Source organism: Pterocles gutturalis, unplaced genomic scaffold (genome assembly GCF_000699245.1).
Source record: "Pterocles gutturalis isolate BGI_N339 unplaced genomic scaffold, ASM69924v1 scaffold5711, whole genome shotgun sequence".
Lineage (NCBI taxonomy): Eukaryota > Metazoa > Chordata > Aves > Pterocliformes > Pteroclidae > Pterocles > Pterocles gutturalis.
Genome location: NW_010097611.1, coordinates 16,958 through 41,847, shown reverse-complemented (window position 1 = coordinate 41,847; position 24,890 = coordinate 16,958). Strand labels below are relative to the sequence as shown.

Below are 24,890 nucleotides of genomic sequence, written 5' to 3'. Positions count from 1 at the left end.
CCTTCCAATCTCTAACATTCTGTCATTCTTTACTGTGTACCACATAGCATTTCTAATTTTCTTTTCTTTATCTTGCAAGGCTAATGAATACTATCAATTTTTCTAGTATTTTAAATGTAAGAAATTTTGTTTATATCTTTGGGCAAGGGGTCTTGAGGTATAGTAGGGCAGAAAAGAAAAACAGTTGTTTGGTTTTTTTTAACCAAAGGCAAATTCTGCTGTAGTTTACCAAGTTTTGTTCATAAATTTATTTTTGTCTTGGAAAAAAAAGCAGTGTGTTCAGTCTGCTCAAAAATACAAACGTTATGTGAATGAACGGACCGATGCACAATTTCAATCAAATCTAGATGTCAAGGATGTAACAGATACATTTTGTGAAATAGAGCTTCTGTTTTTAATTAACCAGCTCTTAGTGACTGCTTGTGGGAGGGATTAATGAGTGCTGGTATTAGGTTTCTATAGACCCCAAAGAATCCACATGATGAGAATGAGTGCACCAACTACAGGGAAACTTTATTAGACACCAGAATCCATAAATCTCAAGTTTCCTATCAGTGGGAAGTTTGACTGTCCTTGTTCCAGATGGTCTGCAACTACAGCTTTTGATGTGAGAGAGGGAGTTGGTGTCCCTTTCTCCTCAAGTTAGAGGATGTGTGACTATAAAACATTGCCCTTCACAGCATGTATTCCCAGCCTTCCTTACCACCTTCTCTAATGCTCTTGCCTCATAATCTATCTAGTATCCTGGCTGTTATCTTCATCTTGGGATTTTTTTCGTCATACACAAATGTACATTCTTGAACATTCTATCTCATGCCAAAATCTTAACCTTTCCTAAGCAACCATATAGCCAAGACTCTCTAGGGTTTTGTTTAAGTTAGTGCATCAGCCTCTTGCCTAGCTTTGACACTGCTATCCATCCAGAATGAAGACTGCTACAAAACTGTGTTCTGTCCTTTTGACTTCATCATCCTGTGTTTACATGCCCCACTAGCTTCTGTTTTACACTTCTGATGCACTTCACAAACTGTCTCTGCCTAGTATTCTGTACAGACTGAGACTCTTCTATTTTGCAGCCTCTGCTGATCATTTATACCATTCCCAGGCAAAACCTTCATGCCTGGGAGACACTCCTTGTAAATACAAAACTTTGGGTTTTGTTGTAAAGATGCTCTGTGTTTTTGATTACTATGCAAAGCTAAAATCGGAGTTGTTAATAAACAGATCAAAGTAGAAAACCCCCCAGACAGTGTTGTTGCTGCTTAGTTTTTCATGCTTAAACACTTAGAGAACATCATATACATGACTGAGGAAGCATTTTTTTTGCTTCTCAGATCGTACAACGTATGTTAATGGAATAAAGTTTCAATGTAAGTAAGACCTTGCATAGGTATATGTCTGGATTTGTCTTGCTGCTCTTGGTCCTCTAGTTTAATATTCACAGGGATATGATGTCATGCAATTGGAGGCTCACTAGAGATTGCATTGATAATATTTGTCACTTGTTTTGCAGTGGCTCTGAATTATGGAATTTATAAACAAGACCTTCCTGCTCCTGAAGAGAAGCCACGGATAGTTGTGTTTGTTGATATGGGACATTCTGCATTTCAAGTATCGGCTTGTGCATTCAACAAGAGTAAACTAAAGGTAGTAAGATTAAATGAAAATAAAAATAAAAGATTTAATGAGACATTAGAATCAAATAGTCTGTAAACCTTTGTTTTTAAAATTCTGAAATAATTTAGTGTGTGGGAAGTGGCAAAGAGTTGAAAGGTAAAAGATTTTTATCAGCATCCTTAATTTAATGAGGATGGTTTCAAAGGCTGTAAATTCTTCGCAGTACACCAGTGTAAGATATACAATACAACTGCTACCATTTATTTTGTTTTATCTAAATGGATATATATATATATGGATTAAAATTGTGAATGCTTGGGATTGTCAGCTAGTTACTTAGTCTTACTTCCACTGTAAAAGTGAAGAGCATTTTTTGACTGATGTGGTTGATTGAAATACTTACGCCTGTGCATTGAATGATAGGCTGACTTTCCCCTGACTCTTTTTGAAGGAAAAGCTTGCTGATGTTGGAAGACTGCTATTTCCTTTGTTTCCTATTGAGCATAAGACTAAATTTTGTTCTTTTGAACCAGGTACTTGGCACAGCATTTGACCCTTTCCTAGGTGGAAGGAACTTTGATGGAAAGTTAGTGGATTACTTCTGTGCAGAAATAAAAGCAAAGTACAAACTGGATCCAAAAACAAAAGTTCGAGCTCTTCTTCGTCTGTATCAGGAATGTGAGAAGCTGAAGAAACTAATGAGTTCAAATAGCACAGACATTCCCCTAAATATTGAGTGTTTCATGAATGATACTGATGTATCGGGGAAAATGAACAGGTGGGTTCTATACAACACAGTTGGACAGTTGTTTTGGTAACTGTATTAGTGTCTCTTTCCATGTTTGAAAGAAACTTACTGTGCTAAAATCAAGTGCAAGTGCTGAATAGCTGTGGCATTTTTGTATGCTAGAATGACTAAGGCTGTGAAATGTAATGTTGAGCTACCTGAGCAGTGTTTCAGTGTAAATGCATGCATAAGAAGTTTAGATTATTTGTAGAATGACACATTCTTAAAAAAACAAAAGTGGACTGATGCATGCAAAGCACACCAGGAGGGGTTGGCTGCATATTTAGGCCTCCTGCAGATTTTATGTAACCTAAATCCCACACTGCTCTTCAACAATTGAATCTTTGTTCCTTTTTTTCTTGTTTTTACTGTATTGTGGATATTGGCAGAGGAATGGAGGACAAAAATGGTGCTTATGGGGGAATGACTTGATTATGGCCTGAGTGTAAATGAAGTCTGTCTGTCTCTTGCACATGCTCACAGGCACAACTTAATTTGTAGTCTCTGTTAGCCCTGTAACTGCTGCCAAGAGTGGGCTGCTGCTTCTCTTCCCTCCAGTATTTAGGCAACAGTTCTTCATTGTGAAGGAAGTACTAGTGTTTTCTATATTCTTATCTGTAATCTGTGCTGAAATATGTAACACCTGCCCCAGCAATACCTTTGTCTTATTTAACTGCATTGATAGCATCATAGGACAGTCTGTCAGCAGCTGTTCATGTACTACTGTGTCTATGGTTGTCACTTAGGCCTGCTCACGGGGATTAGCTTTAAGTCTCCTTGCAGTGTAGTTAACAAACCTGGTCAGTATCTGTTTGGAAACAAGAATACCAGGAAGTCTTCATGGTGGGACAGGCATTCTTTGGTTAACTCCTTTTCTTTCCTTAGGTCACAGTTTGAAGAATTGTGTGCTGACCTGCTCCAAAGGATAGAGATGCCTCTGCTTTCATTAATGGAACAAACACAACTGAAAGTGGAAGATGTGACTGCTGTAGAGATTGTGTTTCCTGCTGTCAAAGAGAGGATTGCTAAATTCTTTGGCAGAGATGTCAGTACTACACTGAATGCAGATGAAGCCATAGCTAGGGGCTGCGCTCTGCAGGTATAGTACTGGCAATGCTTGATAAACTTTGAGTTACACATTTCTTGAGAGCATTTTCTTGAGGATTTAGCCAAGCAGCTATGAGAAATGACAGAAGTGGTCCACTTCAAAGCACCCAGGGGAACATACATGTTCACTGGGTCTCTTTATGGGACTACGCTGTTTTTAAAAAGTCCACAGTACCTCTCTGTGGTGCAATACTTGAATGAAAGTGCTCATGCTGGGTGTATTCTGTAAGCAGTCCACTCTCCTCTTCAAAAGAGCAGGATATAAGGATCTCTAATGAGAAAAATTGAAGTTTCTGTCAAGTTGAAGGAAGATATACTTGTAATCAACAAAGTGTATGAGAAGTATCTATGGAGAGCCCAAAACACTACAAGTTTGCATTTTCTGGTGTCCAACTTTCAATCAATATGAAACAGACTTCTATCTCCCACCTGTTTTTACAGTTTCAAACTAGTGAACTATATTTTACAAGGAAACCAGTCATTCTTTCTCCTTTTCTCCTTTACTTATTCTCTTATTTCATCCCCTCTTCTTTGACTTATTTCTTTACCCCGTCTTGCTACTTGCTTTCCATCACTAACAATCAGTTGGCTCCAGGGAAAGAAGCAGGACCTGAAAGGTAAACACCACTACTTAGGACTAGGTAATGCAGCACTTCCATTCTTTACAGTCCTGGTATTCGTTTAGACTGTTTATCTTTTTTGACAAGCTATGGTAAGAATAAGATGCCAAGTCCCACTAACCCAAAGGGTAAAAACATTTCTGTATAAGATCTGTTTTCTTGTCATACTCCGTTGAAATCAAGCCATTTGCCTAGCTCTGTTTTAGTAAAGTCAGACCAGTTCTCTGTCTTGTTTAGAGGTGTTTAGCTGTCTTGGGTGGGTGGAGCAAAGCAGCTAACCAACTTTAATGCATGTCTTTTTTTTGTTTAGTGTGCAATTCTTTCTCCAGCTTTTAAAGTGAGAGAATTCTCTGTGACAGATGCTACACCATTCCCAATATCTCTGTTGTGGAACACAGAAGCAGAGGACACTGAAGGGTAGGTAGCTCAGACTACAGTTTTGTGGAGCTTTTGGCCTTTGTAATTCAAGGATGCTGTTCTTGGTTGCTTTGTAGGATCTTGGCATTCTGATGCAGAAAATCTGTAGGCCATGTGCCAGAGATGGTTGACAGTGTAGATTGTGTGAAGGCATGCACTGAAATTTTAAATGTAACTCCTCATATGTTAAAAAGTAAAGATTTTTTTAAAGTGTGATTGAATGAGCTACCAACCAATATGTTGTCTTGCATTGCTCTAATCCAGTTAAGTTTTGGAGTACAGAGTGAACTAAAACAACTGCTGGATCCTGACCCCACTTTCCTTTCTGGCTGTTTTTGCTCATAGTGTTTCTAACATGTATCTGGATTCTTGTTTTAGTAGGGACATTGTGTACTATGTAAATATAGTGAGCTTACATGGATGCTCTTTGGCTGAAAACAGAAGCAAGGATTTACCTCTTAAGAGTTTTGTAAGATAAATTTCTTGCAATTACAGTGTCTCAAGACTGACCTCTCTGCTATTAACTATACCATACCTGTGGGAAATGCAGGTGCTGTCTAGGATGTAAAGAGGTCTGAGTTTAGATGTGGGGAGTTTGAGTTCTACAAGGATCCGGTTCATACCTTTCTCATTCTTCATAATTCAGCCTTTTCTTTTTTGTCTGTCTTCTGTGGAAGATGCAGAAACTAATTGTTCTGTTGCATGCTTCTGAGAGCAACCTGTCAGTTCACGTTCTTGTCGAAGCTCTCGTTTTCTCACATTTAGGTTATTAGATGAGATCCTTCCATAGTTAGGAGATAGAACTTAGTTGGAAATTAGAGTCAGACTGGCATAATAGCAGACAGACACTAAAGGAAGAACATAAAATAAAGCTGGTTGTCTTTCTGTCATATCAAGGAATGAATAATAATCTGGTGGCAGGGTTCTTAACTGAGCCACAGAAAGTAAATGAGTAAGGAATTAACAGGGCTATGATTAGCCTTTTGAGACTGACTGAGGAAGGGTGCAAATTATGATTTAAATTATGCTTTTCCGACCTCAGAATAATGTCTTTGCAAGAAACAAATTTTTGAGTTCTGCTGATAGTCTGCTAAATTGCCACCTACATCTAAGCTTATTTGCTTCTGAGGCTCAAAATTAGTGGGACAGGACAATTTCCCATTACAGTACACAATAGTAACTTCTTTCCTTACAGTACAGTAATGAAGTTTTTCTTGGAGCTGGTCAGAAGGGTAAATATGTCAAAACATGATGTTTCTCTGAAGAGTTTTGACCCTAGATCAAAACATTTAATCTCAAATAGTCTAGTAAAAGTGATATTTTTCTCTTAATTATAGAGTTCATGAGGTCTTCAGCAGAAATCATGCAGCACCTTTCTCCAAGGTTCTTACATTCTATAGGAAAGGTCCATTTGAGTTGGAAGCTTTTTACTCTGATCCTAATGGAGTCCCATATCCCGAGTCAAGAATTGGTAAGTAATTGTCCCGGAAATGGTGTTGTCTCACATTGGTCTTAAATCGGTTCTGTAACTGTGTTGTGTTACAGTGTGTTTATATAACATTTAGTTTTTTGTGTCTGGAGGACTCAATTTTCAGTTCTGCCATTCCATCAGTAACAAAATTTGGATTTTTTTTTTTTTTACTTTTTATTACTTCTAAAGTTGTTTCTGTCCAGTGAAGAAATGATGGGAAACTATAGCTGAATGCTGAGAACTAGAATGGGGCTATCACTGCAAAAGATAATTTTAACTTTTTAAATCTTCTTTTTTGCTTTCTACTAAAGCAAGCTAGGAATACTTGAAAGATATCTCCGGTGTATAAAAACCACATCCTGAATAACTAGTTGATGTGTTTTTCTATACTTTCTGGATTTGACATAATGCTGACTAAGTTTTAATCAAGGCAGCCTGAAGTAGTGGCAGCTACAAGACTACAGTATTGATTTGAACTATCTAGGTAACATTTAAAAGTAGCTCCTTCATCCTGTTTGACAAGTTACAACATTGACAGTGTTGACACAGAGTTTACAATGTAGAAAAGATTGTGATGGTGAAGACACACCAATTAAATAATTGCTCTTGGGTTCTAAGCATGCGATTAAATGTTACATGTTTGCATGTATAATTAAGATAAAGCTATTGTTAGTAGTTAAGTAAATGCTTGTTTTTGTTAGAAAGCTCAAAAGGTAGAAAACTCAACTTTCATTGAGTGGTAGAAGTGACAAATCTTGGTTAAGTATTTGACAATGCAGCAGCTGTCCTGTTGGCTAACAATGCACTTAAAATACAGTATCACCAGAATTGTAGTATAAAAGATAAGCTTCATAAATATTCTAAAAATGGGTAGGAGAATATATAGGGCAAAAACATCTCCATTTGATTTACCAATATTTTAGCAAATATATAACGCACTGCAAAGTTAACAAGCTATTAGCCTAACGCAAAACATCAGTTATTTTCTCTACTTGAAAGTAAATTATGTGGTTGTTTCACTTGGAGTCACAAAGTTCAGATACCATATGTCTTAGAAACCATCACAATATTTTTAGTTACAGAAATAGTAGACGTCCTTTCATGTTAACTTCTACCATAAAGACTGATAGTGGGGTTTTGTGAGTGTTCGCTTTACATGGCTTTAACAAATGAGAAGATGTTTAACTGCTGTTCTGTGAGCTGGTGAGAACAGAACTGAAAATCAGACTGGTTTTCAGTTCACTTGCTGATCAACTCTCTGTTCAGAATGGGAGGACAGGTTGTAACTCTAGTACTATTGGATTTACAAGGGGGGGTTTACATTCTTTGGCCTGTAAAGTAAGCAGGAAAAAGCTTGTATGCATGTGGTTTAGATCTGTTGATGAAGGAATGGTGTGTGCAAGCATGTGTATATCCAGCCTGTGATGTAATCAGTGAACTTGCACTTTGCAGCTATACAAGCATGGTAATGTTGAGACCACTGTTTTGGTGATAAACATAACCATGTAGTAGGCAGGAAAAACATGTCTGGTCTTAATGTCCAGGAGATCTGATTGTTTATATACAGTTAAACTAGTTGTCTGTTTCTTAGTTTCACGATGCTTGTTTCAAAAAAAACCAACAATTACATTCTGTCTTGGAGTAAAAGGTAATAACAGACTTAGATGGATGTCAAGCTGAAAAGAATACTTCTGGAAATACTGTTTCTGTTTTGGGCAGTAATTTGTATTAAAAATACATACCACTTAACGCTGGTATTTGACTAAAACTTTGTGTTGTTTCTTTTCATCCTACTATAGCATCACAGATAGCACAAGTAAGGGGTACTGAGTTTTTACTTTTTGTGTTTATTCTATATTACTAGTGGCAGGAGAACCTACCATAGGTGATGAAAACATTCTCCCTTTTGATTTGTAAGGTAAAGTTGTCTGAAAAGCAGCATACTTTTTGTTTTTTGTATTATTCTTTTCATTTTTGGGGACCATCAGATGAAGACAGAGGCTTCATCAAATATTTAGAAAATGTGTCCTCTATGAAAGAGGGGGATGTTTTCCTGGCTCAGTATTATCTCCTTAATTCCACTGTGTGAGTATTTATTCCTTTTTTTAGGTAGGTATGTTATCCAGAATGTGGCAGCCCAGAAAGATGGAGAGAAGTCTAAAGTCAAAGTGAAAGTCCGTATCAATACTCATGGCATATTCAGTGTGTCCACTGCGTCCATGGTAGAACCAGTTAAAAGTGAAGATAGTGAAGATGTTGGTGTTGAGACTGAAGTGGAATGTCAGGACCAGAGGCCTGTTGAAAACTCCAGTGATGTAAGTTGACCTTTGTTTTGTGTGAATGTCCTTACTGATGAAAGTGTGTTCTGCTGTTTCTCTGGAAGGAAAATATTTTATTCTAAGGAAGCAAAATGAGGTTAATTTTGAGATGTGCATAGCTGTCAGGAGATACAATGTCTTTATAAGAACAGGAGAAAATTAGTGCTATCTTGAAAGTGTATGGACTTCAAAATCAATTAATAGGCAAAGTGCCAAATAGCAGCAGGTGGGTTGCTTGAGGGTGGGTTGTTTGCAGCTGCCATTGTTATCAGAGTGTTTTGAATAGGAAAACTTGGTTTGGATTATTAGTCATCTTTGCTACCTGTGTTAAAAGGATTTTTGTGTAGTCCTTTGTATTACAGTTTTGAAACTTTTGTGGAAGGGAAAGCTGGATTGTTTTCTACAGCATTGAAGGGGAGGGGAACACTGGGGAATAACAAAACACTGTTATGGTGAACTTGATGTTTTAATAGTTTTCTGAAGGGGAAAATACTTAAAAGCTATGACGCAGTAAATTTAAAGCCACTTTTTGTGAGAGAAAATGGTAGCATGTGCGCACACACACAAAGTATTATGCTGCAAGCCTGGCGCTGGTAGCATTTTCACTAAGTCTTTCTGAAGTTGCACCTAGGCTGTATCTCCGTTAGTTAAAGCGTGTGTGTTTCTGCGTGTGCACAGAATGCTCTGTAGGGCACTCTGTACAGTATGTGCGTCAGAAGTGAAGTGCCCTAGAACTTTTTAAAATAAGGTGCACATGCCTTCTACATCCTTTGTGCCTGGGCTTTCATTTCAGAAAAATATCCAGCAAGAGAACAGTGAGGCTGGAACACAGTCCCAGGTACAAACTGATGGTCAGCAAACGTCACAGTCTCCCCCTTCATCAGAACCTCCCTCTGAAGAAAACAAAATCCCAGATGTCAAGAAAGTGAGTGACCCTTTAACTCTGTTGAAAATGTTATGCTCTATAATAGTGGCATTTAAAATGGTAACATTCCAGGAAAAACTAAGGAACTTGATGCTCAGAACCTTCTTCATTTTTATACCTTTTCTATTGTGAAAAATAATGTATATATCTCATGATGATTTTTGTGAAGAGCTTGCAAAAGAATTCCTGCAAGAAGTCTTTCTCCACTGCTTCCCTGTCTTTATGCAGTGTTGTACAGCTGTTTTTTTTGGGTTGCAGACATTTAAATTTGTTTTTCAGCTGATAGAAGCCAAGCTTATTAGGCCTACTGAGAGAAGTTGGCGTAGGGAATTCATAAGCCTAAGAAGAAATAATCTATGTGAAAAGCATACACCTGCATGATGTTGCTAGTAGTTTGTTCTTTCTTCTGTATAAGACAAAAATGTTTTGGGTCAAAATCTTGCCACTGTCAGCACCACTAGTGGAGTGCTAAGCTACAGATGGGCACTTCTGGAAAAATTGCAAATACACTATATAGCTGAGAAAAGTCCTTCCTGTAGGTCAGTGCTTACTGTCCATGAAATAGAATGTAAGGAGACTAGCTTAGGAGGTGGCAACCCCAAAAGGAAAGTGCCTCAGAAGTATATTTTGAAGATTCTGAAAGAACACAGAAAATCTCTGTACATTCTTCCTGTGAATGTTTCTTTCATCATAGTGCTACTTCATCAGAAGGAAGTCAGGCAAATTATCTTATTTTTCTTCTCTCCAACTCAGACAAATGAGAAGAAAGGTGATCAGCCCCCAGAAGCTAAAAAACCCAAGATAAAAGTGAAGAATGTGGAACTACCTATTGAAGCTAACTTGGTTTGGCAGTTAGGAAAAGATCTCCTCAATATGTATATTGAAACAGAGGTGAGTTAGAGTGTGGTTTAGGCTGCTTTCTTGATTGCAGTTATTAACCATTCATCTGCTTTTTAAGGCAACCTTTGATCTTTTACTGTAACCTTGGAGTGTGGCCTCAAATAATTTACTGACTTTAACACTTAAATGAGAAATCAGAAAGATCTAAGTGTTGTTTATAGTGGTAGTATCAGAGCACTAATGCGTGGAATGACATCACAGATTGGTTTAAACTGTTGTAATCTAGAGAAATGCATCCTGTTTCTTCAGGTGAGTCCTGTTTCTTCAGGTGAGTCTCATGAGCAATGAGAATTACAGCAGTTACGTGACCCAAGGCCTCTGGGAGATTACTGTGTTTTACAGCAGCTGTGCTTTTTAGAATGCTGTTTGAACATAGGTATTGTCTCCTTATATTTTCTGTGGTTATCCAGGGGAAGATGATTATGCAAGATAAACTGGAGAAAGAAAGAAATGACGCAAAGAATGCAGTGGAGGAATATGTGTATGAGTTCCGGGACAAATTGTCTGGACCATATGAAAAGTTCGTTTGTGAAAAGGTGGGTTATGGTTTCAGCTTCTCTGAAAATACTGATCCCAAATAACTGTCCTGTATTCCTTGGTCAAGCTTTCTCATAGCCACCCTGGAAACAGGTGAAAAGTGTAACTCATTTGAATGATGGCTGGGACTGATCCAGAATTGGGTTCAGGCTTAATAAATAGTACATATCCCTGAAAATAAATTTAGTCACAAATGGACTAAAGGTTTGTTTCCAAATAAAGTTGGTGACTAGAAGGGGAGCTGTGTTGCTATATCCGTAATCGAAAACATGAATTAAAGCCCCACTCCAAGCATTAGCCTAGTCAAGGACAAAAGGCTATAAATGCTACCTATGTTGTAGATGCGTGTTTCCCAGTTCAGAATCTGGTGTGGTTTAATTTACTTAATTAGACAAAAGCTGCAGTAGAAATGTAATTTTTATATAGGAGGCTAAGAATTAATGTGCGTATTTACCAGTGACCTGTTACTGCAAGACAAACATAGTCAATTGGTGCATATTTTGATGTTTGACATGTTGAATTATATTGACATAGGATCTGCAGGGATTCTCTGCACTCTTAACAGAGACAGAAGGCTGGCTGTATGAAGAGGGTGAGGATGAAGCTAAGCAGGTGTACGTAGACAAATTACAGGATTTAAAGGTAGGTCTGTTAATATGCCCAAAAATGTGAAATTTCCAAAATACTGCGTAAAACAATATGAATATTGTTAATGAATATTATTGAGTCACATAACACATAGGAATTTATTTTTCTAGAAATTAGGTACTCCAATTGAAATGCGCTATCAAGAAGCAGAAGAACGACCAAAGCTGTTAGAAGAACTGGGACATAGGCTCCGCTATTATGCTACAATAGCTGGGGAATTCAGGAATAAAGTAAGTGGCCTCAAAGTACCTTTCTTTTAACACACATTGTTTCACTGAGGCTCACCAGCTGGTAGATGCTTCAAATTCACTCTCAGATGAGCAGCAATCTGCTGTCATATAGGTCACAAATTTAACACCACAAATGTTTCCCAGTACTCAAAAAACCTTGCATAGTGCGTCATATCTTCAGTTCCTTGATATTTAGATATGTTTTCAGGCCAAAAAGGACGTGCTTACAAAGAGTGAGGGTTAGACTGTGGTCTGATTCTTGACCTTCTAAAAGCTAATCTGAGGTTTTTTTAGAAGCATGCTCTTCTTCCAGTTCTTTTGGGAACAAGAATTGTGCCATTGAAGCATTAGTGTAAAAGCTGCGCACTCTTTACTCTAAACTCTAAAACATCCAGCTTTTTTATTATATATGGTTTTTTGCTGTTGATATTTGAAGATTACTTTCTTGATATCTGCCTTTGAAAATGTACTCCTTGGATTTCAGCTTAATGAGTTCTAATAGGGCAGCTCACAACACTCAAGCTAATTCAGTTTGAGATTGAGACTTGCATCGGAAACAATTATGTCCTCACAGCTATAGATTATGAAATTGTTGTTACTAAGTGAAGTCATTTGGTAGTGTTACACAGTCTTGAAATAGCTATCTTCATTGAAAATATACATTTAGGACCGGAATCTATATTTAGAATACTTAACAAAAATCATAGGTTGTGGTGCTTCTCCTGATACATTAGTTGTGTATCTGTGACATTGTAGGGAATACTCCTAAAGTTGAATAACCTTGATCCTTTCCCTTTCTGTGTAGAGCAGAATCGCACAGTCTTAACTACCTTGGGCCAATATAAGGCTCTTCCAGGAGGGAGGGGATGGTTTTTTATCAAGCCTGTTAATGTTATCTTTTATTGCATGACCTGTTTGTGAAGCCTCTGTTTCCTCAGTGAACTAGGCTGCTTGTTTGATTATTGGGCAAAGGAAGCTTTGTTTTGACATCTATATTTCCGGTTGTCTCTTGCTGTAACAGATATGGCTTGTTGACAACTTATTTTTTTTTTAAATTAGTAAAGATTGTAAATAATTGGTATAGTCTTGTTGGCAAAACTTGATGACAGTAAACTTGACACTAACTAACACAATGTTTGTATTTGGGCAGGATGAGAAATACATCCATATTGATGAAATGGAAATGATGAAAGTAGAGAAGTGTGTTAGTGAAGTGGTAGAGTGGATGAATAATGCTGTGAGTGCACAGGCTAAGAAGAGCTTAGATCAGGATCCAGCAGTGCATTCAAGTGAAATTAAGGCAAAGCTACAGGTAAGTACCATGAGAAATTAATATTAGAGGCTAGTGCTAATGCTGGAGTGATATGTCCCCCTTCCTCTCCCCCAGTTTCATCTTACTGCACCAATATTCTTAAAGGGTAGTTAAAAGTGTGGACAAAAGGAGAGTGAGTAGAAAGCAGAGGAGCTGTACTGTATGTTAAGTTGAAGCACTTTGCCCACAGAACTTCAGAAAGTAGGCCAGTTAGTTTATTTCAGAGTAGAATAAGTAGTTGTCGGTTTGGACTGGGGAAACAAATACAGAATAAAGTTTCAAATAGTCTTTTGAGCACAGGACTCTCAACACTAGTGAAGCTGGTGGGTCCTTTAGATATTCTGACCACATTTTTTCCCTTTCTTTTAGGAGTTAAATAATGTCTGTGACCCTGTTGTGACACAACCAAAACCAAAAGTCGACTCTCCTAAGGAAGAAAACCCATTAAATGAACGGAATGATTATAAAACTGAAGACATGGGAGAAGATGACAAAAATTCTGAAATGCCTCAACAAAATGGCGAATGTCATCCAAGTGATGAAAACACCATCAGCATGGACTTGGACTAAACCACTGCACCTGCAGCAAGTTTTCATCCCATGACAGAAGATATTTTTGCTGTTGTATGTGATGGGGGGGGTGGGAATGCATTGTTTTGGGAGCTATTTATATTTTTTTCTTAGGACTTGTCTGGGATATGTCATGTTATGGGAGGAAAAATAGTAGTAGTGTCAGTCATGACTATCCTAAAAGGAAAATTGCCTTGGTAACTTTCAGATTCCTGTGGAATTGAGTTCATACTAAGCTTCTGTGCAGTATTTAACCACTTGCATCACTAAAGATGAAAAGATGCCCTTGCTCTGAAATATACTGCTCCTTCAAAAGGTGGTAATCAAAACCTTCGTAGGCATTTGTAGATGCCAAGGTAGTTTTCTTTCGTCTGGACATCTAATTGGGTATGTCAATAAAAAGCCAGTGTCTGTCCCATTCATAAGGATTTTCCAGAAGAAATCCTTCTGTTCCAAGGTTTTGGATTATTGCAGTCCAAAGCACTTACCAGATAAGATGGTGAAATGTGTTAGCAGCATGCAGAAACGCTTACATTTCATCTTTTGCTAAACAATGTTTTTCATGTGGGGTACATAAAATGGAGGAAATGCTAATTCTGATAGTGTTATTGTGAAGCTTTTTAATGAGCTTTAAAATAAAGTTCATCTTCAGTATCTACTGACTTGCTGACTTTTGCTGCTTTCAGTACTTCTGGTGTGTTACCCTTTTAATGGTTTGTGACAGGTCATTGCTTTATGTTCCTCTGCACTAGAGTCCCAAAAAGGCTTAAAACAATTCTCACACTTGGCACAGAAGAGTTGTGCAGTGAGTTGAATTTTTTTTGCTGAACCAGTTATGCGTCTGTTTTCTTTGACCCAAGGGTTGTATGCACCTGAAAACCTGGAAACTTCACAGATTACAAGGCCTAGGCCAAAACTTGTAATACATGGAACCCTATAGTTTTAGAGACAATCTGCAGTTCAGAATAAGATGTTAAAACTTAAGTATTTGTCACAGGCTCTGCTGCTTTTTGTTACAGACTAAGCTGAAATGGTAAAATGATATTTCAGCCCATTATGCTGAGCAAGTGGCTCTGGTTAGACCTTGGTAAAGGTTTTAAAAATTAAGAGTTCCTCAAGTGAATCTTTGTAGTTTATTGAAGAAGCATGGTTTTAGGCACTTGGAGCAGAGGAGGATGCTGAAATAGGGTGTTTGTATCCGCTGCTTTAGACATCACACTGCATGAGGGAATCGGGCACCTGATGTACTGAGGGAACGGTTTTTCTTGGAAGCATCTTCTGAAAGGTGTTATCTCTACTGATGCATTGGAGCATAGACCCCATATGTAAGTATATGACACCAGATACTGGAAGATGAGTGTCACTAAATGCGAATTTTAAAAAAAAGTTAGTGTGGCTCCAGTAGTATTTTGTCTGCAACAACAAAACCGAAAGCAGAGAAGATAAATTTTTCCCATTGAAACTGCTCAAGAGGGAGTACAGGTGAGAAGACTGGTGCTTTCTAGGGCCAACTGATCTTACTACTAATGCCTAGTGTTTTTCTTCTAGTTGGTGCTTTTAGCAGCACCTTAAGTCTTCTCACAGCCAGGGGCACAGCGTGCGGATTCCCACACTAGTACCCCACTTTCTGCATTTGACTATAAGCAACTGGATTATCAAAATGCAGATACAGGTTACCAGCTTTTGAGCTGCTTGTTCTTTACCTCTGCTGATCCTTTAGATAACTGTGTACAGTAGGCAACACTACTTTGTTCCCCATCCTTTTCCTAAAGCTGAAGAGTAGGAGGTCAGATCAGACTTCAAAACCATGTTTGGAGTGTGGGAGAGTACTTCTGCATTGGTACCTGTAGGGTGGTAGCATCAAGGACTAAGTTTTTGTAACAGCCTACTGCTTGCTTAGATTACTGCTGATACAGAAGTTATGGTTCTAGCACCACAGAGGATGTGAACTTATATTGCAAACTCAATAGGATGCTGTAGCAGGAAGTTTAGCTTGATCAGAGGAAGACTTTCTGTAGAGACATTTAAAGTAGAATTCAGTTAGAACTTCTAGTCCTGCATCTACCAAAAGAAGCTTTGCTGGCCCTGGAGTGATGGATTGTCATGTGTTCAGTTACCTCTACAGAAGAAGGTACTGCTGTGATTTTCTTTTAATGAACCTTTATAAAAAGTCTGTACTGAGAACAGACAAATCTGGGTTTTCTCAGATTCCTGGGACATTAACTATTTCATAGGAGCTACTGGTGGGGTAAGACATTGATCACTTACGATTAAGTCACTTGTTTAAATTCTTGCGGTGCTTGTGCTTTAACCTGAGGTGGTGAGAAAATGAAAGTAGAAATGAGTGATTCAACTTTTCCTCCTCTCCCCTCCCCGCAATTAAATGAATTTCTTACTTTCTGATTTGGCTTTTAGCAGACGTGTGAAAATCATGGGTGTTTTTTCCCCTTTGATCTCAGTATCAGTTGTAGGGAGGTGAGGATGTTCAGGATGGCAGTTTCCTTCATGCTGTAACACACCAGAAGAACAGGCACCAGTGCAAGGCTCCTGTATGCGCACCTCTTGTATGCACACTGCTGTGACTGGGCTATGTCAGTGTTAGGGGGTAATGGAGAGGCAACACATCTGAGACAATCTACTTGTGATTGTTGCACCCTCAAACTCAGGCGGGCAAGTGTTTCTGGTACACTATGTTATGCTCTTACACACAGAAGAGATGTCTCTTACAAGGCATAGAATGCTGGCCAGCTTAATCTTACCGGCATGAAGGTGTAATGGCCTTATTTTGTTACTGAGTAAATATTGCACAAGGTTCTTTTTTTTTTTTTTTTCTTCCAAAAGAAGAGAACTTGATTACTCTAAAACAAGCTTTTTAAATTCTTTTGATGGAGTATTTTGGATAGTGTGTGTTAAGTCATTACATTTGCTTATAATGTGTCTCTTAAGTTGCTGATTTTAACAAAGTCTTCACAACTGTTCTGCTGTAGTGGTATTTCTAATAGGGAGAATTTACACCAGTATCATGTATTTGTATTTTTGAGGTATGGTTTTCTTAAGCTGTGTTCTGACATTCCTTGAACTCCACTTCTTTTGAAGACCCTAGAAAAGTGTCTAATAAATACAAACACTTATTTCTTATTGATAAATCTGTGTGAAGTATACAAGGAGGTCAAATTCCCACCCACCAAAAATGTTTAAGGATGTGAGTGGAAAACAGTCAAAAAGCACTTACTCAAACTGCCATACTGGGTCATCTTTGATCTTAGTTACATATAAAAATATTCCTTAACTGCCATTATCTTGCTGACGTAACAATCCTTATGAATTAACTCTATCTTTAAAATAAGTTTGTAAGCTCACAATGCACATCAAGTTGCCTGCCTGAAACATACTTCTGTAATTCTGAATTTTAGACGGTTCAAGCTTATGTAAAATACATGACTTACGAGAACTGTTGTCTTTTACTTTGCCATTACCTTTTTTTTAAAAATTGTGAAATTATGCTTAAAATCGAATTTTTAAGTATTTTAAGCCACTAAGAGCTTAGAACTACAAAAAGGTAAGGACAAAGTAAATAATAAAAAGGTAAAATCTTAAATTTACTTTTATCTACTGTATAACCTCTCTCATAAAGGTTTGATCTAGAGTGTCTTGATGGACTAAGTGTATAGACAGACTACTATAAAGTTCAAGTGATGCATTTTAACACTTGGCCAAGTATCTTGCCCCTCAATGAAATGCTCCTTTTATTATTTACTGCTTCTCTTATTTTTACGATAGGTTTTACTTTTTTCACAGATGTACGTGATGAAAATTATGGAGCCAAACTAAGATAGTCTCTCTGGAATACCAAATATACTTTCTGCGTATATTATGAAGTTTTCATTTATCAGATGGTAGTCTGATACATCTTTCACTGAATTTCGTTCTTTTGTTCCTTGGCCTGTTGTAGGAAATGCAAAGACATGCCCTAAGTGCATCATCTTATTTCCATCGCTCGTTTCACTGGAGGAGGCAAAGTGCAGGCTCTGGAGATCTTGCACTTTGCACAAGAAAAAGCGGTTGCCTGTGACTCGGGCACAGGTTGCCCTTGAGCTTTGGGTTGCTGATCTGAGTTGACAACTTGCAGGACAGAAGATCTTCCTTGGAGCACTAGGAGAACAGGCAGGGTTTGCAGGTGTATTGGTATTTCACAGGGAACCCAGTGGAAATCTCCCAAGGCTCAGCCTGGTCAAAGGTCCTGGGGCAGGCGGGGAGGGAGGAAGGGAAGGTAACCGTGTGAAGAGGTGCACAAAGAGGTCTCATCTCAAAGCTCAGGGTAATACCAGCTGTAAAAGTGGTAGGAAGTCTTCAGTTACCTTCTGGGGAGAGGAGAAGCAGAAAGCGGGATCACAACAGACACAACAGCTCTAACAGAAAAATGTGTCACTGTTCTAGCCAGGCTATAAAGGAAGGAGGGACTTCTGAAGCGTTGCTAGGACTGATCTCTGCTCTTGGCTCTTTATTCATGGGAGTTAGGGCTACTGGTTCTCTTAACTCGGTAGGTGAGGATACTGGACTGTCAGGTGAGTTACTAGATTTTGAAGTTGATTTAACTTCTCTGTTACAGCTGAGCACCTGATTACCAGGGTATCTACTGCTCTGGTACAGATAATGTTTGTGTCCTACACATATATTTCTGTATTTTGTATCTCCCTGTGATTAAGGCATAGCAGAGCTCTTTGAAAAATATTCCAAAAATAAATAGATACATGTTTATGTAATCTTCCATGTCAGATTTTATTTATTCCATGGACCTTGATCAATCTCCCAAACCGGTATTGATTTCAGTGGATGTTAATTCAGATAGTTTTCAGCTGACTTTCAAAAGTGGGGAAGGAGACAAAACTGCATAGAAGAAAATAGGATTGAAGCATGAAATTGACACACTTTTTTTGTTGCTGTTAAAAAAGTGTAACTGGCATAATAAAACCTGACTATCTGCATCTTTAGGGTTTGAAGTGTCTTAAAAGCTGGCCTTTAGTTCTTCTATCTGAAAGAAGTAAATTTGAAATACTGTTTGACCATGTTCTTCCTCCTTGGAACATAGCATCGATATGAGAAAATAGAAGAAGCCCAAAGGCATTCCCTGGGGAATGAACAAACCCCATCCTGCCACTCAAATGCAGCCCCTAGTCATTTAAAATACTGATGAAGACTAAAACAGAAGATGCAAGCCAGAGAAGCATAGGTCTAAACACTAACTGCAGTCTGTGAATCTATGCTGTGGCAGCTCATCCACCCACGGCTCCAGCAGTACAGTGGTTAGGAAAGGCCACATTGGCTTCTTGCAGATATTTCTCCCCTGTGCATCTGCTGTGTGCCATTCGCGTGATTAGCTGTTAGTGTTACTCACCCGTGCATTCCCCAGCCAGACTCCAGAGACGAGCTGTGCCATCTGTAGGCGAGGACAGCAGGACTCTGTCTTCATCCCTCACCTCTGATCCATCAAAGCAGAGGCCGACAGCACGTAGGTGTGCAGGTGCCTACCAGGAAACCTGTGACAGCGTTGCTGACTTACACTGTCTGTTGTTAGCCCCTACTGTAAGCAATGGCAGGTAGACTGACTTCAGTGTATGGATGCTCATCCCTCCTGGGATCTTGCTAGAGGACAGGAAGGAGAGGGATCCTCCAAAGAGAGATTTAGAATGGGATTTGAGGGATTGGACTGCAGAGGGATCAGGGGCATCAACCTTCTCTGATCAAGAAGCTCTGACTCCACATACGGTAACTGTGCCCAGTGCTAATGCTATAACCCAGCTGCTGGTTTTGAGGAACTGAGACTCGAGGGAGGACCAGACACATCTGAACAATGCTGAAGTAGAAATGGCACCGGGAAATGTCACTTCACGTGATTTGAGAAATGATAGCTGCTGCCGACATCTGGACCATCCAGAGGGCAGAACTGAGGTTTCTAGTGCTGCCAGGGGGATGGTAATTAAATAACCTGATCGTGTTGCTATTGAAAAATAGCTGTTTATAAGCCTACATGCTTTGTGGGTATTCCCACAGTATAAACACAGCTATGTAAGACCATACTTACAAACTGTGTTTATGTGTGCTCTCCAATGATTTGAATCTACCGCAAAATAAAGAATAAATCTAATATCCCATACAATGCACAGTAATACACAGATATAGGTCAATAGAGGAGAGCATGTCACTGAATGACGTGATAAAAGAGCCCACGCTTTGTGCAGGGCCGAGCACAAAGCCTAGCAAATGAAAACTAAGTGCCTTGGTGATGCTCTTTCAGTGCAACAAAATGTTAAAATAGTTTTCACACAGAGCATGAAATAGACCCAATAGCTCCCACTAAACTGCAAGGATGTGGGTGTCACAGGATGCTATGCCAAAGTCCTTGCCGAGATCTTGCTCAGCCCTTATCTCCTACTGAATTCAAAGTAGGTTTGTCAGCATTTGGCCAATGGGCCATTAAATTGTTTTAGTGGAAATGCTACACAGGGGCAAACTTAGCTGTGCTGAAAACAAGCCACTGCAATACCAAGGACAGATTTATGAACATGTACAAGAGGAGAGAAGCAATTAATGCAGGGGAGGAGGGGGGGGATTTTTATTTGTTTGGTTTGGGTTTGGGTTTTTTTTTATATAGTCACAAATCATAGGCAGGACTTTGCTCATATAAATCCTTACTTTCCCTTATTGTGTTTGCTCAGATGCACACATGTACTACCCCTCAAATGGTTTATCTAGGTAGGAATAATCCATATCATGTATGTCATGGTGGCTCCCGCTCTGGATTCCCAAGGTGCTGCTGTCGGCAGACACACACCTGCCATCTGCACAGAGAACCTGCTCGTGGAGAGCGACAGCCACACTGCATAGCTGCCACTGCGCCCCAGACCAACGGGCATCCAGGCTGGTTGTGTGTTTAACAGGTAATTTATGGTCCATGATAATTCAGCATGGGCTGTTTTAAGGGACATATGCTGCATTGTGCAGGGCCTGTAACAAGCCCAAAGGGGGATATGTGTCTGCAGCAGCTTGTGAGAGAGAATACGCTTTTTCTCCCTCCTTCCAGGATGGTTTGTCTGGAGCCGCACGAATGGTGCTGAGCTTGGCTCTGCATGCTGTGCACATGCTGGTGGGCAATCCTCAGACACGAAGCTGAGCAGGCTCCAGGAGTAGAAGGAACCTCCAGAAAAACAAATGGTGGTGGCAAAAACATTTCTCAGTAGTGGTGGAACGTGAGTCTGTTGCAAGAGGAACACACAGGGGGTGAAATTAGAGTTAGAAGCAGTGATCCCAAACCCTCCTCCACTTGATCTTCATACCTACAAGGTGTTCAGTTACTAGGGCTCCGTAACGCACTGTCTTTGTCATTTTTATTGTTCACCTCAAGTATTCTCTGGGTATTTGTCTTCTAAGCAAATTATTACTTTCATCCAAAACATTAACATAAAGAAAAGACGAGATTGGTAAATTATCCACATTTAATTAAAAAAAACCCCACAACTGCAAAACAGTTAAAAAATATTAGAGCAAGTCCTGTTACCAGGGAAAATCCTCTTTCCTCTTGGAAACTACAGAACCTTTCATTGATGTACTTGGTCCTATGCTTAGCGCAATAGGCTCTGACTTGTGTGCAATGCTACAGTACAAATAGCACCGGTGTGTTTTCTATGGTGTAGCAGAGCAACAGCACAGATAACATACTTTTTCAGCGCAGCATCTGACTTACACACACTCTGCATGTGTGCAGATGCAGCCATGGACAGACTGAGCCTGCTTGATCAGGCCAGGCAGCTCATCTGCTTGCACTACAGCTCTCCTTGGGTTTATTTTTGTTCTTTTCTTTCCAGAAGCTGTAGTATACGTTTCTTTCAGAGGCATATGAATTTGACTAATCCCTCAGGAATGTCTCAGAGGAGGAACTTCCCACACAAAAGCATGGTTACTTGCAGCATAAACTCCCACCCAAGGCATCTGGCCCTAGGACAAGTCTTACGCAAAGTCAGGGAAGACCTTACTCGCTCTTGTTCACCTCCACACAGGTGCAGTCACAGATATCTTCACACTTCCCTTCTGCAGGGGAAAAAAAAACAACAAACAATCCACTCTCATTTATGCCCTTTAAATGTTTTCCGGTCTTCCAGAAATTTGCAAACTGCTTACCCCTCTTCAGAGAGTGCAGACAATGCCTGTTGTTGTAACTCCCTATGTTCCCTATTTCAGGTATCCACCTCTGCCTCCTGCAGCCAGCCTGGCACAGGACTCAAACACAGTGCTCCTTGCAGCAGGCACGAGCAGTAATGCCTAGAGTGATGTAACCAATACAAAAAGAAATGTAGCTTCTTCCGCTGCTTTCAAAAGTCAAGCAGGTGATTGCTGCCTCTCCATGAGCATTGTTGACCTCAAATAATAACTGCTTTCCTGTTTCAAAATCCCACACTTCATCTGTCTTTAAAGGAAAACAAACAAACATGACAAAGGAAATCTGGACTCTGAAAAGTAGCTCAAACTTTCCACTTAAAGTCCCACCCCTTTGCCTCACCTTCGTGCCCTAGCTTTCTTTTTTTGCTGAACAGCATGGAAAAGGCACATCCTTATCTCACCTTTACTGAGATCTCAGGTATCTCACCAATACTACAAAGGGGGCTAGAGGATGATTTTGGGTGGGCTTTAGTACTTAAAGTCTCTTCAAACAAACTTGGATCTGGGTGTCCAGAGGCTGCATTTCAGCAGCCACTGCTTGGTGGGCACAGAGCTGCATCCCCCTGCACACTGGTAGGAGTCACAGGAGAGGACAACCACCACCTCATTTGCAGGACCTGCCCCGTGACTGTGCTCAGAGCACATTGCACTCTGTCCAAATGAGGGATGGAGATGGTGGTGTTGCCAGCCATGTTTTAACACACTATCCAGAGATTACCTACAGTCCTTCCTACAGAAGCTGCTCCTGTCTGTGTGGGAGGTGATCAGATGCTTCAGAGGAGAGCTGGAAGTCAAGTGGTCTCAGGGCAAGGGACTGAGGCCACCCTCCAGGGACATGAGAGTCCAGTGGGCAGCAGACCAAACCCCAGAACTGGTCTACCTTACTGGCTGTCCTCTAGGGTTAATCTAGTGTAAACTGTTGGAGGAGAACCCAGCAGAGCTGCAGGGTCTGATTGTTACTTGAGTCATTCAGCTTGGGGAAAGCCCACGGCAGGTTCCGGACACACACAGTGGAGTGGAAACAGGAGAAGGAGCAGCTTAAATAACAAAGTCATACTCTTGGGGCAGCTGCTGAGAAGATGACCAGGATGTACAGTAACACACTGTGCAGAGAGTGAGGTGTTTAACACACACAGCCGGCACCCCCTGCACTCCTGAGGGAGGGAGGGAGGGAAGGAAGGAAGGACCGCTGGCCGCTCTGTGGAGCTGCTCTGCATCGGTTTCCTGATACATCAGGCACACAAGGGAAAGAAAGACAGGGGGCTTAACTGGCTCTGAAAACCAAGACAAGGAGAATGAGGCTTTTAGTCCTTGCAAGCAATGTGCTCCCTCTCTGCCCCCTGGTACAGCACTCCTGCAGTCTTGCTGAGCTGTGATCTCATGGGCCTCACACCCACCCAGCCACAGGCTTTGGGAAGAAAACCACAATGCAAGACACCCTCTCTTAGCCCTTCTCCCCAGCTGCCCCTTTCCTTAATTTTAGGTAGAGAAGAGAAAGTGTATCTGCAGTAACATAAAGGAGCCACATGCTGGGTACACAGAGGCAAGCAGAGATCTTGTCCTTGTCCTTGGGCAAGCTGAAAACCAGTAGCTCTAGTCCTCAGCATCCCAAATCCACGGGGAAAAAAGAAGGAAGAACAGCTCAGCCTGCCTGGGGAGGGCGGTGGGAAATTGAACAAGAAGTGTTCAGGGTGTTTCACTGGAAGGACCCAAGGTACAACTACAGAGATAGCTTTTAACTCTGGCATTTCCCAGTTACTGAGTATTTGACTTCAGATTTGTAAATGTTCTTCTAATGCCAGCAAAGGGCATGTGTTTATTTTGCACAGATTATGTATGAGTTAGATACACATTCAGAAATTAGGCAATTTCAGTAAATTAGCACAGAAAGAATGAGAATATTGTATCAGTAGCTTCTACAGACCCCAACAGTGGACAAATATTTTAGCATCTCTTCAGATATGGGAAGGTAAAAGACCGGTGCTGGATGGCTTCTGAGCATGCCTGTGCATTGCCTGAAATTTGAATAAGAGCTTCATGTTAAGCAGTTTCCATCTGTGAGTTTCTTATTATGCCAACTCAAAAGTAATGGGCCCAAACGTATCAACACTTGTGTTTTGGAGAGCAAAGTTGTGCAAGTTTTCTCAGGAAGGTTTAGCCAGCAATAGCAACCCTTCACTGAAAGGAAGGCAGAGGTACTGCAAGTACTGCCTGAAGAGAACAGCTTTTCCTGCTAGTTAAGTGTTGCTCTGTGGCTTCCCTGTGACCTGTCCCTGCCTGCTGCCATCTCCCCTGCAGCCTCTGAGACAGCTGGGCTCCTGGCATCCCATCTCTGAGCAGTATCTGCCAGGTTTGTAAGCAGGTTTGCAAGAGCCTTGGTGGTGTACAGTGATGTGACAGGACCCTGCACAGAGCCAAAAGCCCTCCTCATCTGGGGAACATCAGTTTGGGCAGAAGCTGCTGTGGGATTGAAAATTTAGGGATGAGAAACAGCTCCAGCCAAGCTTCTGTTGAAAACAGTTTGCGTTTCTGCAAAGCATTTACTTACAGAAGTGATTTTACTCTGTGGTGTGCATGAGCACGGGGACTGAAGTATTAAGAGCAATGAGCTGCAGTGCTGGGCTCTGGGGTGTCTGGCCGTACCCGAAGCAATGCAATGGAGCTGCGGTTCTGAGGTCACGATCGGCAAAGACACCAGCAACTCTCTTCCCACACCAGCATCCAGGACACTGTTAGCTGCTGGGAGCTGCTGGCCCTCTGCACCCAGCTCTGCACCGGCTCTGGGCAGGTCGGGGATCCACAGCCGGACCACCCAGTCCCCTCCACCTGTCACAAGCAGATCATGCTTCTTATTGAGTATAAATGCTTTTAGTCCCCTGTGGGCTCTGAACACCATCCGGTTCCCTCTGGCTCTCCTTGTAGGAGCTCCCATGGCCAGCCACCCTCACCTTCCCCTGGAGGCTTCCCCTTGCCCTTTTCTCTCCTTCACCTGCAGCTCAAGGTGAGTAGCACCAACTGTGCATCCTGGAAAAACACGGAAACCCTGATCAGCACAGCCAGGCATCTAGGAGGTCCAAGCCCCAGCAGTGCTGACCACTTTTCATGCATTCAGCATTATGATCCTGAGTCACTAAATTTTCCTCTTTTTTAATTTTAGAAGTAGTTAACTCCTCTCTATCATCTCTTTATCATCTTGATGTATTCCTCCTCCCATAGC

The 24,890-nt window shown here is 40.5% G+C and overlaps 1 protein-coding gene across 1 annotated transcript; it reads left to right on the top strand.

Moving 5' to 3' along the window:
- Nucleotides 1-1,513: 1,513 nt before the first annotated feature.
- HSPH1 (heat shock 105kDa/110kDa protein 1) lies at nucleotides 1,514-14,147 on the top strand (the record flags this gene model as incomplete). Its single annotated transcript, XM_010079146.1, has 13 exons — nucleotides 1,514-1,647; nucleotides 2,151-2,395; nucleotides 3,290-3,503; nucleotides 4,442-4,548; nucleotides 5,886-6,019; nucleotides 8,129-8,334; nucleotides 9,131-9,262; nucleotides 10,016-10,153; nucleotides 10,573-10,698; nucleotides 11,234-11,341; nucleotides 11,458-11,577; nucleotides 12,728-12,889; nucleotides 13,259-14,147. Coding segments are annotated over 13 exons (2,027 nt in total), but the record flags the coding sequence as incomplete, so codon positions are not given.
- Nucleotides 14,148-24,890: the final 10,743 nt, after the last annotated feature.